Source organism: Aplidium turbinatum, chromosome 14 (assembly GCF_918807975.1).
Source record: "Aplidium turbinatum chromosome 14, kaAplTurb1.1, whole genome shotgun sequence".
Taxonomy (NCBI): Eukaryota; Metazoa; Chordata; class Ascidiacea; order Aplousobranchia; family Polyclinidae; genus Aplidium; species Aplidium turbinatum.
Window position 1 is genome coordinate 3631018 of NC_137485.1, and position 17141 is coordinate 3648158.

General features: G+C 35.6%; 3 protein-coding genes across 4 annotated transcripts in view; 1 reads left to right on the forward strand and 2 right to left on the reverse strand.

Moving 5' to 3' along the window:
- LOC145783062 (uncharacterized) overlaps positions 1-11341 on the reverse strand; it is a 40211-nt gene extending 28870 nt beyond the window's left edge. For both annotated transcript variants that reach the window (XR_014290898.1, XM_082594834.1), the window contains exon 1: positions 11332-11341. The gene's annotated coding sequence lies outside the window, so the exon portion shown is untranslated. The remainder of the gene's footprint in view (positions 1-11331) is intronic.
- Positions 1-17141, forward strand: part of LOC145783065 (baculoviral IAP repeat-containing protein 8-like) — a 145470-nt gene that overhangs the window by 81337 nt on the left and 46992 nt on the right. The window lies entirely within an intron of this gene.
- Positions 8833-16171, reverse strand: LOC145783075 (uncharacterized). Its single transcript, XM_082594848.1, has 5 exons — positions 13661-16171; positions 12764-12836; positions 10892-11095; positions 10190-10314; positions 8833-9971 (listed from the first exon to the last, which is right to left on the reverse strand). The coding sequence occupies exons 1-5, from the start codon at positions 13735-13737 to the stop codon at positions 9803-9805; spliced, it is 648 nt and encodes a 215-aa protein (XP_082450974.1). The 5' UTR covers positions 13738-16171; the 3' UTR covers positions 8833-9802.

The window sequence follows — 17141 nt, forward strand, 5'->3', positions numbered from 1 at the left end:
CTTTTAAATTATTTCCATTGCCAACTGCTACTGAAAGCGTGACAGAAATCTATCAAATATCAAACTTTCATATCGTCTGTTGCTTCCTGTGAGTGACCGCCGTGTTTCGTCCATTCCAAGCAGTGGGCAACGAAAGAATTTTAGATTTTTCAAAGCTTGTAACAGTGTTACCAAAAATTTTTAAAATGTGGTAAGTCACATCTTCAGGCAGCCATTAGTGATGGTGGTGATTGTCTGTTTATTATTTGTTATATTACTGATTATATTACGAAAATATTGCCCAGCTATTTGTCTCCGTATTGTAACATAGATTGTGACGCAATCATGACGTCACAATTGCGATGTACTGTCACGCTTGAGCGACAATCTCTATTTACTAACTCATGTTTTCGCTACTTGGCGAAAACGCTTTTTAAAAAATTATATAAAAGAAACAAAAGCTTTCGGCACTTTTCACTTAATGCTTTTCCTTGAAACTTATTCTGTTTATTCACTGGTTTGGTTTTGAATTTTTATCCTCGGACTGACAAAGCCTTGATTGGTTATTCCTGGTAGTTTCGCATACTTGTAGAGGCTCTTGACGCAGGGACGGTTACCGAGTGTATAGTAACTTTATTCTAATAGAAAAAGAACCACTAAATAGCCTAATTATAGCTTTTTAAAAAAAATTAGTGACAACATTTTTCAGTAGTCTAGCCTACATTAGCATTACTTCAAAACATGATCATTTTCCATACGATTTTAAACTTTATTGATACCATTTCTCGCTTGTTTGCTTTGTTTAATACAAGATTTTAAGCAATTCAAAATAGCAAGCCCGCAGATCAGTTGCTGGCGGTTTCTTCTGGTCAAAAAAAACAAAAACAATCTAGGAACGGGGAAAACATTTTTAGGGACTTCCCCGATAGAAAATCCCAGGTTGATTTATTTTTAGGGACTTCCCCTTTAAAAAATCCCAACGTGATTACGTTAGGACTCAACAGTCAACACCCAAAAAGCAAACACAGGCTAGTGCTGGTAAGTAAATAATAAAATTGAAAAGAATCGATTTTGTGCTGGATCCACCAAAGTGAAACACATTTCTTTCCAATGCTCTGTATAGACGGGCTTGTGTTTTTAAGGTAGCACCAACCACGCAAAAATTTTTGTTCAAAATTTGTTCATACGATTCAAGTTAAAAACTAATTTTTCAAAATTTTTCACAACTGTAATGAAGTATTTTTGCAAGAGCTCAAACTTTATTAATTTTGCTTCTGAAAGTAGGTTTTTCCATTATTTAAAAATTGCTTGTTAGAAACCCAATTTTTTCTTTGTCCAATCGTTGGCGGTCGTCTGCAAAGGTCCCCCCTGTCAGATGAAGAAAAACATCCAATTTTGCTCCCAAGTAATCATCCAGTTACTGCTCTCCTAATCCTAATGTGTCATTGACGAGAAGGACACATGGGCACCGCTCATGTGCTGTCTACGTTAAGTCTCATTAAAACGCGTAGCTACTTTAGGCTTACGTAGTTTCAAAGTTGGTCGTTTTGGCTGGCCAATGCCTCGTTCATTTGTGCTTCGTGATTTCACTTTGATATTCGTGCTCGTGCACGAGTGGTAATAATTTATCAGTTCTTTGTTTGCATGTATTGTACAGTCTTGGCAATTTATGTGTCAGTGTGATTTATATTTCTCGTGTGGCATCGTCCTTAACTAAAAAACGTTTGTCAGCGACTTACGTTTTTGTGGGTAGGTCTAGTATGTTGAGGACGATTCCTATTGTTTTATGTTCTTCCCCTTTGCTATTTACCATTATTCTTACCCTAACCGATGAGACAGTAATGCGCACCACTTCGTGGTTGTTGTTGTTTTGTTCTTTTTTGTGTGGTGTCCGGTCGCGCAGTGGTGGTAAGTAAACTTCAGTTTAAATTGCTTGCTATTGGTCAGTTACTGACACTGTTAAAATTATGATGTTTGCCACTTGATAACTACTTTCATATTACAACATTTATGCCGAGTGCAGTTTATACTTGTGGTGAGAGTTAGGCTAGATTGGTAGGTTAGCGATAAAACTCAGCCATCCACCGAGCGGGATGCTACTCAAAACGCTGGGCCACGCTACCGTCGGTTCACTTTAATTTACTTTCTAACGTGCGTGAGTTACATGACTGCATTCAGCTGATTTAAGTCTTGCCTTTTGATTGGTTTGTAAATCTCATTACGTGTTGTGTGGCTAGTTTTTGAGAGTTTATATTTTTAGAAAGTTACAAACACATGCATTGTTTGCAACAGCGTGATACATTGTGACTCTTTATGATATAAAGAGTCACAATATATTTTGATAGGATCTGAACAGCTATTGCACTAATATGTTCAATAACTTTACAAACCTGGTTTGTGCCTAAAGCTTGCTGGAAAAAAGTGAAATCTTAAAGTCAAAATAATGGTTATCGACATCGTATGCCATATATTACAACCACCTCCATACTAACCTCACTTGTCTGAAACTACAAAAATGCTCAACTTCAAGTTACTGAAGCTGCCCAAGAAACCTGTGGTGTTTCATCCAGGCACCAATAAAGAAAACAAATCTGGTGGTGGAATGATTCTGTAGATAATGCTGTATAAGAGAAGAGGAGATGCTTTAAAGCAGGGTTTCCCAAACTGTGGTCCGCGGACCATTGGTGGTCCGCGACGACTGCACAGGTGGTCCGTGGCGATATGACAAGAAATTAAAAAGTCACACATATACGTAGTACAGTAGCCTACGTACCCTGTCAAAGATAATTGCCGCAGTTCTTTACAACAAATAATTTCGAAAGCTTTTGCTATCCAGTATCGTAAATCTTACTTGTTGCACCTTCGTTGCAGTTAAAAAGTTGTTTACGAAAAATTCTCATATGTCCCAAAACAAAATAACAGCATTCATAAAGAAACTCAACATATGGAAAACATTAACAAGGATAAACGTGGATATGTTTCATGTTCTGCATGACTACATTACCAACAAACTCTTAATTAATACAGAGTTGATTTTCTCTGACGTTACGCAACATTTGGAATTGCTTTCTGCACACTTGAAGTAGCCTACTTTTTAAAAGAGACATATGAGAATTTTGACTGGATTTTAAAATCTTTTGTTCTTACAAAGACTGATCTGTCAAAACGCGAAGAAGAAGAATTAGCCAAATTATCATCTGATCGAACTTTAATGCTTAGTTTCAATCAAACAGCTATTGCATCTTTCCGGTTGAGTGTTGTGGAGTAATACCCCATTGCTATCGCAAAAGGCAACTGAAATTTTATTGCCTTTTGCCACGACCTACATGTGTGAGACAGCATTTTCAGCTCTCACCAACATGAAGACAAAATATAGGTCCAGACTTTCCGTGGACCCTGACTTACGAGTTTGCCTTTCACAAATAACTACGGGAATTGATGACTTATGCAATCCCATCCGTCCCATTGATGTTGTCAGTTTTTTAAATAAACAAAATTCAATTTTATTCATTTTTACCTTTGTATTGGGGGTCCGCGAATAAACAGATTCACAAATAGTGGTCCGTGGCCCAAAAAAGTTTGGGAAACCCTGCTTTAAAGCATGGAAGGCAGGGGGAAGCAGAGAAGCATGCAACAATGCAAAAGAAACTAGTAAACATGTTATATAGCCTACAATGCTAAAACTAAAGCAAAGAAAATATTATTTCGTCACATCAAAGCCAGAGGCTGTATACAAACCGGATAAGCAAATGCGGCGTGAGTGCTTGACAATCAGAAACTTATAGTGGCGACAAACACACAAACCATTTTGCCTTAATTTAGTTCACCTGCTGGGCAATTTTCCTTATGATCTATTTTTGTTATAAGACTTTTACAAACAATGAAGTTGCTTTATTGTTGCCTGAGAAAGAGGTCATATTTTAAAAGAATAAAACAATTGTTTGTTGTTACTAGTTGTAGCCCTTACTCTATATGTAATACTAGAAGTACATAGCTATCATTTTTATTGTTTTTTATTTGCAAGTGACTGGTATTTCGTCTTCCACAGCTACCAATTGTCTTCTACAGCTTTTCCACAGTTTTCGTTTTTACGTAGATAATAAGTTCCTCATGTAAAACACTACAACAATTTGCATTACCTACAATAAAAAAAGAGTTTTTTCAACAGGGTCTTAAATGGCGGCTTTTTTCTTTCTTTTAGGTTGGTAAAAATCTCGCTACTTTTACTAAAGGGTTTTGTCAGTCAGAACGGTCTAATTTACTGAAACAGGTTGTAATTTTTTCTTTGGGTTGTAAAATATGGCTTTTTTGCTACAAATGATGGTGCAATTTGAAATTGAGCAAACAGAAGTTCCAATAATTATTTATTGCTTCAACGTTTATTTGATGGTTGTGAATACTGTAATGATTAATGAACGTAGTATAGCTGAAGGAGAAAAACATATTTATTTTCGGCCGTTATCTGCGCGTGCAAACATAAGGTAGTGACGCAATGTTGTACATATAGAATAAGCATTGCAGCTTCACAACTAATGAAAAGCTGCAAGTGACTATGGCCATCATCAAATCAGCTACTTCTCCCATGATATATATTTACATTGAATATTATCGAACGTGAAAATGTTTAACTTTAGCTTAAAATGTTAATATTTACATTGAATATTATCGAACATGAAAATGTTTAACTTTTGCATTCACTTTTTTTATTACGATTAAGTAAAACTGCTTGAGCATTAGAAAAAAATAGACTAACGCTTGCAATCTTGACATCATTCAGACCAGACTGCGATAAATCTTGATGAGAAGTGTTGTCACAATTCAATATTACAACAAGCTTTATTGAGCAACAAAAGGTATCTGGAAAAGCAATAGAAATTCAACATTTGTGCAGCCTAAAAAAATGTGGATAGAAATTTCTTCAAAGTCCAAACGAATTTTCCGCTTAGGTCTAAGTTGCCACATTTGTAGCCTTATTTTGCACCCTATTTTAAAAACGAAATACTATTGATCCAAAACAACAATAGATGTTATCATAGTAAAATTAGAAAAACAATGCATGAAAAAAAAAATATAAAAGAAAAAACACTAGACAGATATAGACTTAACATACAGCCTGATTGGTCACACTTTTCAATAATTTGCATTGCCACTTGCTACTGAAAGCCTGACAGAAATCTTTTAAATATCACACTTTCATATCGTCTGTTGCTTCCCGTGAGTGACCATCGTGTTTATTTTATTTCAAATTTTTTAGATCTATTGCAGCTGTTAAGCAGTTTTAGTAATTTAGTTCTAATATAATGCGTGTAAGATTTAAAATAGTAATCTGACATATTTCAATGTTAAGTTTGTGCTTTCAAACAATATGAAACGAGCAACCAAAAGTTTTCCTCCTTCGAAAGTCTTGAAGCGTTGGTGGCTCTTCTAGATGACGACATCAAACACCTTTTATATTTCTCGCCCAATCAATACTAAAAACTAGTTGGAAAGTAGCTCAGCCCATAAAAAAGTTGAGATAAGTCCAAAAGCCTAAACTTTGAAAGTTTGCACAAATTAAGTCGAAAACGGACTTTTTTGCTACAAATGATATTAAGTTTGTAAAATTTGATTTGAAATGAAACCAAACGAAATCAACCATCACACAACCTTCGATTGCTAATATTTTTTGATTGGAGAAACTTTATGTTAATTTTACTTGATCTTGTGTGATTAAGCAACAAAGGTGAACACGGGACAGGATTGCAAGCTGCAATAGACGAATGAATGATAGAAAAGGGAAGACGATACAACATAAAAACACACAGAAAGTTAAAAACATTGAAATTTGTTTTCCTCGTTTAACCGGACCAGTTTAGCTTGGTTCCGATTACGTCTGATGAACAAAAAACGCAGTTTCACTTGTAGGATTTTGCTTTATTGCAGTATATTATACAAACAGCTACTTTATAGGCTACAATACCTTTTTCTTGTTAAAAGAAAAAAAAACAAACGACTTAAAAACTTTTTCTGGCGATCCTACTTTGGGTCGTGACCCATAGGTTGGGAACCATTGAGTTAAACTTGGTTAGACTTCGAAGTATTTTTCTTTATTCAATTATTTGGGAAATATCAATATTTTGTTTTCCAAAGTAGCCTACTGTGGTACTTGGAATTATATTGGATCAGCGTATTCTTATTATAAGAGGTCATATGGCAAGTCCGGAAGTAAACAATTCACTATTTTACCTACCCTTTAGCTTTTTATTTAATCCCTTTTATTAGATTTTCACGGCTACTACTGAGGAAAATAATCTGATCAACAAATGTAGCGACCGCAGTTTAAAGATCAAGCATAATGAGATGCCAACCAGTCAACTAATCAAAAAAGATTATAATCCTTTTTCAGCAATCCTAGGTGGTTGTGGTTACGCGAGGGCCACACACACACAGCTTCATGTCCACTGCGGTCAGATTAAATCGACCCTTGCAGCTTCAGGGAAACTGGTTGCAACGGGTTGCCAGGCCTGTCGAACACTGCCCTCTTCCGCCAAAATTGAGTGCTGTTGGAGACTTTTACCTGTGTCTATTTGCCCCAGAAGTTGCTAAAAATGAACCTAGTTTTCAACCTAGGTTCACCTTTACACCGCGTTGAGGCATTTCCATAGAGGTAGGGACAGAAAAAAGTCAGCTCCCTAAACACTCCGATTTCGTAGAGCATACACATGGTGAGTCTGAATAGTAACTACAGTAGTCCCCTTTTCTAGGTAGGGCAAATAAAGTACCATTTTTGAAAAGAGAATATATTTTTTCAATTATCGAGTTTTAACCGAGGTACTGTATCATCAATATGTCAATATGTCCTCAAGCTAATTCCTTTGGCAACATATTTCAAATAATTAGAACCAGTGACGTAATCTGCTCACTACTGACCACATGCGGTAGCTCATTCTAAACTGTGAAAAATCCATGTGTTTTTATAAAAATCAACATTTTGCTAATCAGTTGAAAAAGGAATATATTGTTTATGCACTTTGCAAGCCATCATATTCAACACGAAATAGTGTAGTAGTGTAAAGCCTCTTGCCGTGGTTCTCTATCTCTACAGCTTTGTTAGCTTAAAAGTTTTTTCTTTTCCTGATTGAACACTGCAAAGTTTAGGTGTTCATCAGGAAACTAATTATTTCTAGCCCTCGTTGCAACATTTATCTGATGATTGGGGTTCACGATAAAAGGTGGGCACTTTAACGTAGAACAGGTTTCCTCGTGAATCAGCTGTTTGCAGTCATGTGACTCACGCCATTATGATTGTAACCTTATATACTCAATTGATTACAGTCTTTAAGATCCTTCTTGCACTCAGTTCAGTTGCAGAAGAAACAATAACATTAGCAGAAGGTGGGAATGGAACCCACGCAATCGAAATGACTATTCCCTTGCCCTAACCCTAACCCATTAGGCCACGCTGCTGTGGCGATACATTCACTTAATTTTCTTTGTAGCAAAAATGTTTGGAGAAGATCGGATCGAGAAGATCGGAGAAGATCGGAATATCACGTGCTAAGTCACATGACTGAAATCAGCTGATTCGCACGGAAAACTGTCCTATGTTAAAGAGTCTACCACGATAAAACGGTTGCGATTTATCGCTTCTACCTAGAGCTCTGTTTATTGTTTTCGTTGGGGTGGACAGAAAAACTGACTGTAAGTCGGACCTGCAGATATGAAGCAAAATTGCTATTTTAAGATTGTTTGGACGACACGTAATCATAACCGGAAGTTGCTACGTTTATCCATGCAGCCAGTTGCAAAACCATCCAGTTTACCAAATTCACAGCCTAAACGCTCACTGGCTATGTAAAAGTGTTGAGTTAGGTTCGAAAATGCTCGAAAAAACGTGGGTTTGACGCCGCGACAGACCACGCGACTGTGTCTCGGTAAAGAAACTTAATGGCAAGCTAAAATAAGGGGAGCAGCTGACTCGAAGACTATATGTCACTTTGCTGCTTCCTGTTGTCTGTTGTATCGCATCTGTGACCGCTACGTTATCGCAATAGACGCAAAATAACATGATTATTATTACTGTGAGAGATCGAAAGGACGTCAGCCCAACACTTATTGAGAGCTTGCGTCGTTTTGGTTTTCCAAAAATAACCTTGAGTATTTTTTTTTTATTTTTTTTATTCAAACTACTTTAAACGTAATGAATTTTCAATCCTAAATTTATAATTTTTTTAGTAAATAATTGTATATAGTACCTTTAAAATTCACTGAAAATGTTTTTTAAAAAGATTATTGCTTAAGTTTTTTTGTTTTTATCTTGTAGGCCTGGTATATATAGTTTTCCAATAAAGGGAATTGGCTTTGGATTATGAGCTTACAATTCCATCTATCTGAAATTTCTTGATCAGACAAGTTTTGATTTGGATTAAAATAATGCACCACTGCAATGTAGTTTCAAATGTTATAGAACTGACCTTGCTTGAAATAAAGGGCTTCTCTGCTTGTTGAGCGATAGTAGACAGTAAAATCAGAAAAATCCGTTTATTTGTGATTAATAATTTATAATTTTGATTTATAATTTTCTGATTTTTGTAATAATGTCGACTTTTGTTATATTTTACCAAACTAAGCCATCCTATTGTGTTATCAGTTAAATTATATGAAGATTTGATAAAAAATTTAATAATGAAGTTTTGCTTTGGGATTATTGAGCAATGTTTGACTTCTTCAAAGTAAAATGAAATTATAATAGTTAAAGCTTATTCATGTTAAAATGTACTAAAGACTGCTCTACTGATCGACGTTGCTTGCAGTAAAATATTTAGTCAATGCTTGTTTCAAGCACAACCAGAACCACAACACAAAACATTGATAAACCAAGGCAGTTCATTAAGGATTTTTTTTCCAAGTTCTGTGAGAAAAAAAGTATACATAACATACACAATTGTTGCAAGCAACAAAAAAAGCATTCAAAGTATAAATTACGGTCATCGGACGTTTAATTGTCGTCATTGACGTTGACTACACCAACATGAATCTATTTATCAACTTTGAAATTTTCAACGAATAGCCACCACCAATTAGACTGCGAACGCCATAGTTTGTTTACAAGCTATAGCAGACTAACTCAAGTGTACTGCTTGACTGAGGTTTTATGTGGGCACACCAAGCAACAACTGAACGTAAATATTACAAACGTACATGCACTGTTTAGACACCAACATTAAAATTCTACAAACGATTAAAAATTTTGGCCATATGATTCGCGATAATGATATTCAAAGACAACTAGGCCTATTAGAAGAAAAAAAACTAATGGAAAACAAAATACACAACCGAAAAGTTGGAGTAATGATATTAAAGACTGGACAGGATTTGACTGCAAAATGGCAATTAAAAACATAAAAAACTTGGTGCCTTATTGCCTCCAGCCCTCAATGAGAGGAAAGAACATGATGATGATGATGATGATGAATCAAGAACACGTCGGCTGCATAGGCGAGTTGTGGGAGCCATGGTTCAACTTCAAAAAGGCGTCGGTTCGACACCGCTCATGAGCATGTGCCTGTGTTTTTGGCAAATCACTTAAAGACATGCCTTGAACGTGCACACGAACATTCGGTTTCTTGTCTTTCCGTCAAATAAATCTTTAATTACCAGATATAAGACTTCATACGACAAACAAAACAACACTAAACAGCCTAAGCATTTGGGGACAAATAAATATTGAAATCACACTAAAAAAAGCAAAAAACAAAAAAATGTTTTTTTCTTAAATAGATATAAAAAAGTAATTAATTTCATAAAATGCAATTTAAAAAGAAGCGTCTAATGTATTGGAGAATTATAATGCCTCCTGTCTGTCAAGCATCGGGGTGTTCTGGCGTGTGGTTGCTCTCGTATTGTAACCGTCATCAATTGTCCCATTGTCTTGAACGACCATTGTAAGTGGCGTGGCCGCTGCCAAGATGTCACTTGTAGGTTGGGCATCATTGAGACTGTATCCTCTAATCCTGCGGAAGACAAAAACAATCATTAATGAGTTCAAGTGAGTTGTTGTTATTAACGTAAACAATATATGTCACCATAGCAGAGGTTTAAAAAAAAGTAGAAGCGACGAAACGCGAATGTTAAGACGTGTTTGTGACACAAAAAGAATAATAACTTTAACAATTTGGCACGGTCGCAACACCTTCAGAAAGACTTTAATTATACTCTTGTCCTGTTTTACCTTTTTTGTACATAGCGCTTGTGATACCAGATTCCAAGTACAGTTAAAGCAGTAAGAAAGACACCAAATCCTCCTAGCATGATGTAAATAATAAGGTTTTGGGCTTCAAGTCGGCCGCTTAATTTCTGAAATACCATTGAATAATAAAAACATAATTATATTAAAATTTGTATCTTAAACTGACCAACTGATCGAGCAAGGTGAAAAATGAAAAAGCTTTTTTCACAATAACCTGAAAGCCTATGCATCAGATAATTAAAAATTGCAAACTACGAAACAACTTAAAATTTATGTTGTTCACTACAAGTGTTGGTTCAAGCTGTGCAAGTGGTACTTCTAACAGATCGAAATGATTGTTAATTTGATACTTGATAACAGGCCCGGATTTGGGGGGGGGGCACAGAGGGTGCAGTTGCCCCGGGCCCCCTTTTTTGAAGGGCCCCCCCGAGGTGGAAAAAATGTGATTTTGTGTTATTTTTTTTATTTCTTTCAGCCTTTGAAGTTTCTGCAAAATGCTTCTTTTTTTTCAATTATTTCAATCAAAGAGTTTTTTTCACGGAGCGCCCCCGTTCTAAAAGTACCCCGGGCACCCCATCAGCTAAACCCGGCCCTGATCGGTAAACAAAACCTTACTTGTTTCATATCTCTAAAAGTCAAGTTAGTCAGATTAACAACAATGAACAAATAATGAAAGTTGCACACCTCCAGTCTTCTTTCTAGTTCTTCATATTTGCGCTGGTTTTTGACGTCCCTTATAAACGGCAAACATTTGCTTACACATTCTTGGTTTTTATCAGCTTTTGGGCCAGCACAATGATTACTGCAATTATCACACTCGCCAATGTAGCTGTAATAGGACCCCAGTCCGTGCTCCAGCTTACAGCTAATGTCAACATTTTCCGTTTCCTGAAAACGAGATAAGTCACAAATAACAGAAATCCAAGATAAATTAATTTTTCAAAACAAAACTTCGTCATAAAACTTTTTATCACATCTTCTTATGATTTAACTGATGATCCAATAGGATGCGTGTTGCTTAGTGTGATAAAATATTTAAAACAAACTAGACAGTGTCACACTAAATCAGAAAAATCAATTAATAGAGCTTTTGCCACACAAGTGTGGCTTCTTCAGTATAGTCTGCAATAAATAATAAATGATGCAATACTATTGAGATTATTATAAAATTTAATGAAAGAGTTAAAAGATAAACATTAGGGAATGAACAATCTTGTTACTTTTTTACTGATAATTTATTTTCTAACTAATTTTTAGAGTTTAGATCTTTCTGTTTTGTCTATTTTCCTATTTCTCTTTTTAGGTGTTCTTTTCTTTCACTAATTTAATTAAATGTTTCAAAACGTTTTTGTCTTTACTACCCCCTTGTTTATTTTTAATTCATTTTAATTCAAAAATTTAATTTTTATTATGACATCATTATTCAAATGGTACTGCTATTTTGCATTCACCAAATGCTGGCATTTGTACAACAATCTAACCTCTTAGTGTAATTTATTAAAAATCGATTTCGCTATAGCAATAGCATCTTCAGCTAGCACTAGCACTATCATTATTCAAATGCATTTTATTTTCACTTAAGCTATTGTTGCTATGCCATTGTCATTGCATTTGAACATTTTTAGAATTCAGTTCAGTTTAGTTATCAGTTCAGTTTGTTATTATTCCTTATCATCACGGTCAAAAATAGTGTAGGCTACGTCATCCATGGCAGAAGTCAGGCAAAGGATAGAAGCTACAAAACGTGGAAACCAGTTTTATAGTTAAACGTTTTTTTTATTCAAAATTTTAATAAATTTGCTTTTTCTGCATGTTTACAATCATCTTATTTTCTTATTTATTTGCATACAGTCTTAAAGTTCCGTATAAAATATATGATTTTCTTCTATGATTTCTTTAATATTACCTACTTTGAGATCTTTTAATACTTTCGTTAAATTTTATAATAATCTTAATAGTATTGCATTGTTTATTATTTGTTGCAGATTATACTGAAGAAGCCACACTTGTGTGGCGAAAGCTCTATAAATAAATCGATTTTTCTGATTTAGTGTGATACTGTCTACTGTACTTTGTTATAAACTAATTTGTTATTCAAATTTGGCTGAAGCTGAATTTAAAACGTAAAATTTCGTTTGGTAACTATTATACATTCCTTAGATGTAGAAAACAAGGTACCGCGTCCATATGTGGAACGCCTCTGTTGTGTGTAATATGTCAACAGTCAGTATATAGTCTATAACTCTATATGATGATTATGTGCTTGATCTGATAGGCTACAGACGTTGGCGATCATGGTCTTCCAAACTTCTCTGTCATTTGCCATTTGTATTAAATCGTTTGTTTTGACTGTTGTGTTTGTGGCCCATTGATTCAAGCATATTCAAAAGTTCTAAACCAAGGGCACCTTATATGAACAATTGACAAACATAGACTATATTCGTTTGTCAATTGTTCATAATTATAAGGTACCTTTGGTTTGGAACTTTTAAATCTGTAAAATCTGACCTACTTACGTTTAGAAATACACAAATTCATATATCAATAGATACTTACTTGAACAATTGACCGTACTATCTTTTTGAAACTTTTGCTGCCCAGAAAATCATAATCTATTTCTTTGCTACTCCTGCAAATTATAAAGTTACATTTTCACTTCAAGTGACATGTTCGATAAGAAATGTTTACAAAACAATTAAAACGTAAAATGTTTTATGGATTCAAAGTTTAAGTGCTTGTTGCAAACGCTATTGTGACGTCATATGCACATCACAACTTGAACAAACATAATTTTCTCTATGCCAGGTCAGGGTTTGTTGCACACTGACGCAATTGTGATATCACACCCATGCATTCATGCAAGCGCACATGTTGATGATTAACACCACTGGCGGTTTAAATCGTTAAACACGTTTACTACGACGAATCACACAAACTCCTTTATACCAAAATAATGAGAATACTTTCTACTTGATATTCCAACCAATTTAGTGAAAGACTGATTATCGTGTTTGGCACTGATTGATCTGGGTTCGATTCCAGGTTGGGTTATAAAAAAATTCAAGACTGATATACATTGTGTTCTTTCTTGCGTCGAACGGTTTGGATTGGTCAGAGTAATAAAAAGGATGAAGAACAAAAATAAGCCAAGTTTTAAGGAAACGTGCCATAAAATTATTCTCTGTTTTGAAAAGGTAATAACTAAACTATGTATTCTCAACTACTGACATGCAGTATAGAAAAACCTACTGCAAATAAAATGTCCTCTCCTAAGATGTATACATTTTTTGTCACAATATCAAACACCTATAACAGTCATGGAACCTTTGTGAGTTTAGAACTGAAGTCCTACAGAATGTATGACAGTTTGTGATTATATTTGCATTTCTTTTGAGAATCATTCTGCTCTCGTTGTACCAACTTTGCAAAATAAAACAAAATGTCTTTCCTCACCTTTGTGACGACACCACTGTGACGAAGCATGTTGTAATGCTCAGCAAGACAGCAACGTAGACAACTGAAACCGTCATAGTCAATAGTTCATATGATAAAATAGATTATTTTTACTTCACAAAAACACTTTCGACTTTACTAAGATTATATATGTACAGTAAATACTTTGCTGGTAAATAAACTCTAGTACGCCGTCACCTGAAAAAAGAAAGTACGTTTGAAGAATGAGGCTGAAATGTGTAATTGTTTTTGCTTTCTTCAGAAAAGGTTCACACCTGCTAGCGATTTACCCAACGATTTGTCAGATTCCAGAATGCAATGTTAAAGGGATAGTTACGAAAGACTTATTTTTTGTTTCTTTATTGATATAAATTTTCATAATATCGTTTCACTTTTTTTTTCCGTTTTTTTTTTTTTTTAAGTTGTTGTCACCGAACTAAAGCTTTTCACTTAATACATTTTTGGAGGCAAGCACCTCTTAGCGTTTTGTTGCTTCTTCCCAGTAGCGGATCCAAGGGGCACTAGATTACGTGTTCCACTTTCAATTTTTTATGACTGGTGTCGGTTTTATTTTCTTTACTCGGTCATGGATTTCTTTTGCAAACAACGCGCCGGTGTAACGGTCCAGGAGTTACTATGCTGCTGCAGCGCGGCAGTCTAGAAGTCACTGTCAGATCAGAAATGACCAAGGCTGCCCAGCGCTTCCGAAAACGATACAAAAACGAAAAGTTAATAACTAAGTTTAATCGAGTAGTTGCTCTTAAACTAATACATACCTTTTCATGTAAGATTAATCAATACTTAGAATTGTCAAGGTAATTTTCTGACCAGTGGAGATTTTAATTATTGCCATAAAAACAAAAAAAAATTATACTTATATCTGCCAACCCTAGTAACTCTTGTACTGCAGTCACTCCTTGAAAGCCACATCGGGAAAGAATGTTCTGGGAGTTGTTAGGGACTTATTAAAAAAGTTCTTTGCTTCTGATAATTTCATGCTACCATGTGTACAACTGTACATAAAGAAAATTTCGCAATCAACGAAGTGGTACTTCGTTTTCATAGCTGCCTACGGTTGTTTGTTTGTATTGAGAAAGCCTCAGAAAGGACGTCCTATTTGCAATGATTCAACGCCCGCAAACGTTGAATCAGTGTAAACTAAAAAGGCCAGTTTTGCTCACTAGGGTCGAACTTGGCAATACGCCTCATTTACACTGTGAAACAAAACTAAGTTAAGAAATTTTCTGGACAACCTGAAGTAAATCTTGAGGATGTTTTGCCATGCGGTCAGTGGAGTATGAAACATTTCTATTTTGTTATATGTTGCTTCAGACGTCAGTTTGCCTAGATTGTTACATTTTCTATGACAGCGGCAAAGAAAGTGAAGATTTTTACATCGCATTATTTAAAGGCTCTCCAAAATAAAATTCCTGTTTTCAACCCTATAAAGATACCATAGTGACGCAGAACAATGCATCAATTATATTGTGGTTGTGACGTATCATGTATGGAATTGAAACCTTCTTAATTTTATGATATCACTTTCTCAAAACTGAAGCCATTTGTTTGAAGCAATGTTTAATTTAAATAAAAAAGGGTTTCTACTTCACAAAAACACTTTCAACTTTATTCAGATTTTCTTAAGTACAGTTAATATCCTGCTGCTGGTAAATAAACTACTGTACTTCACAAAATTTGTCTACATTTAATGTACTGTAGATGCAGACGACCTGTTTTAGACTGATGCTGTTGGTTCGTTGTGGTAGTAAGGGTTGCACTAGCTTTCGGAACACAGTGCCCTAGTCATATATAATGACAAATTATAACTTCTACTGTAATTTTCAACTTCTGCAACAATCAGTAAGCAACCATCATGCTGCTAAAAGCGAAACCCAACGTAGTGCATAGACCACAGTGCGATGCCACTCAAAGGAAGTGAAGTGCATTTGAGGAAGGAGGCGAGAATATGTCAGTGTTGTCGATTTCTTCAGAAAAAAATCATACTGGTGGGGGATTTAACTAGTACCAAAATTGTTTGTTTAATGAGATGATTTGCTTTGATTAACCAAATGACCAAATCTATTCTGATATACGCTTTTCTATAAGTTTTATAAAATTTTTTTAGAATTATTGCGACCGTTACAAAGAATTTCTCTCTTTTTCATTTGTAATCAATATTTCGTTGTAATCACAATCATTGCAAAACTGTGAGTGTTGATAAACTGCTGATTAACGTTTGCATTTCTAAGTTAAGCATTGATCAACAATCCGCTGTCTCAAAACATTTAAGTTGAACATAGCCAACATAACTTTATTGAAAGATTTAACTCATTTATATGATTGTTTTTAGTCAGAAATCCAAACTTTTGTTCGATGTCCTTTGAAATGTCAAACGACGCACCAGGGCGTTGCGACGTACAGTTTGAGAATCACAGTATTATACAAATAAATCACAACCAATTTTTAAATTTCGTAATTTATCAATCATACCGCAAACTCGGAAACTTTCACGGACCCCCTGAAATTGCTTCGCAGACCTCCGGTTGAGAACCACTGCTTTAAACCTATAAACGACTTGACAAGTGTTGGTACAAATCAGCAAGCAAATCATGTTTTAGTGTACGAAACTGGTCCATGTCCAGTGGCGTACGCAGGGGGGGGGGGGGGCATTAAGCCATGCCCCCCCCCCCCCCCCCTTAAAAGTTTTAGTAGTTAACGACGTAGATTAAGGCATTTAATATGTTTTGCATTGCTCTGTCAAAGGAATTACTGTAACAATGTTGTTTTATAGACTAAACCAATACGAAAAACATGGCCCAATCCACCTACCCCACCCCAGGTATGCCAATGTAGCATAGTGTTCTATAAGCCTATTGTAGTGATTAGTAAGAGAGAAATGGATAAAGTCTAAACAAAAACCATACTGGGATATCATGAAGACGTCTGGGATATCAATGGCCAGTGGCGTAGCCAAGGGGGGGGGAGGGTTGGGGGTTACAACTCCACTTTGGCACGCGTGTGACGTCACGATATTGAGAATGATGCTTTCAGTCTCTTTATGCTTGGGAATGATGCTTTCAGTCTAAAAAAACTAGCCTAATTTTAAACAAAACTGCATTAAAAGAGCGAGTTTTGCCAATACCAAACATTCAAACATCTCAGCCAGGAATTAGCAACAAGAAAACATAGAGACTTAGCTTTATTTCCGAAAATTGCCAAAGAAAACATGATCTTATCCTTTTGCTATGCCACCTGACAGCACCATTTTACAGGAATATTCATACCCACATTTTTGTTGAAAATGCTCTCAGAATGCACCAAATTCAAAGCCATTTTTCAAAAATTTCTGGGGGAGGCCCCCCAGACCCCCCGCCGCTGGGTGTCGTCTTAACCGAAAACGCCGACGCGCTTCGCCCCGCCGGTCGTCAAAACCTCCCCTTTCAAAACTCCTGGCCACGCTACTCTCAATAGCCCCCCCCCC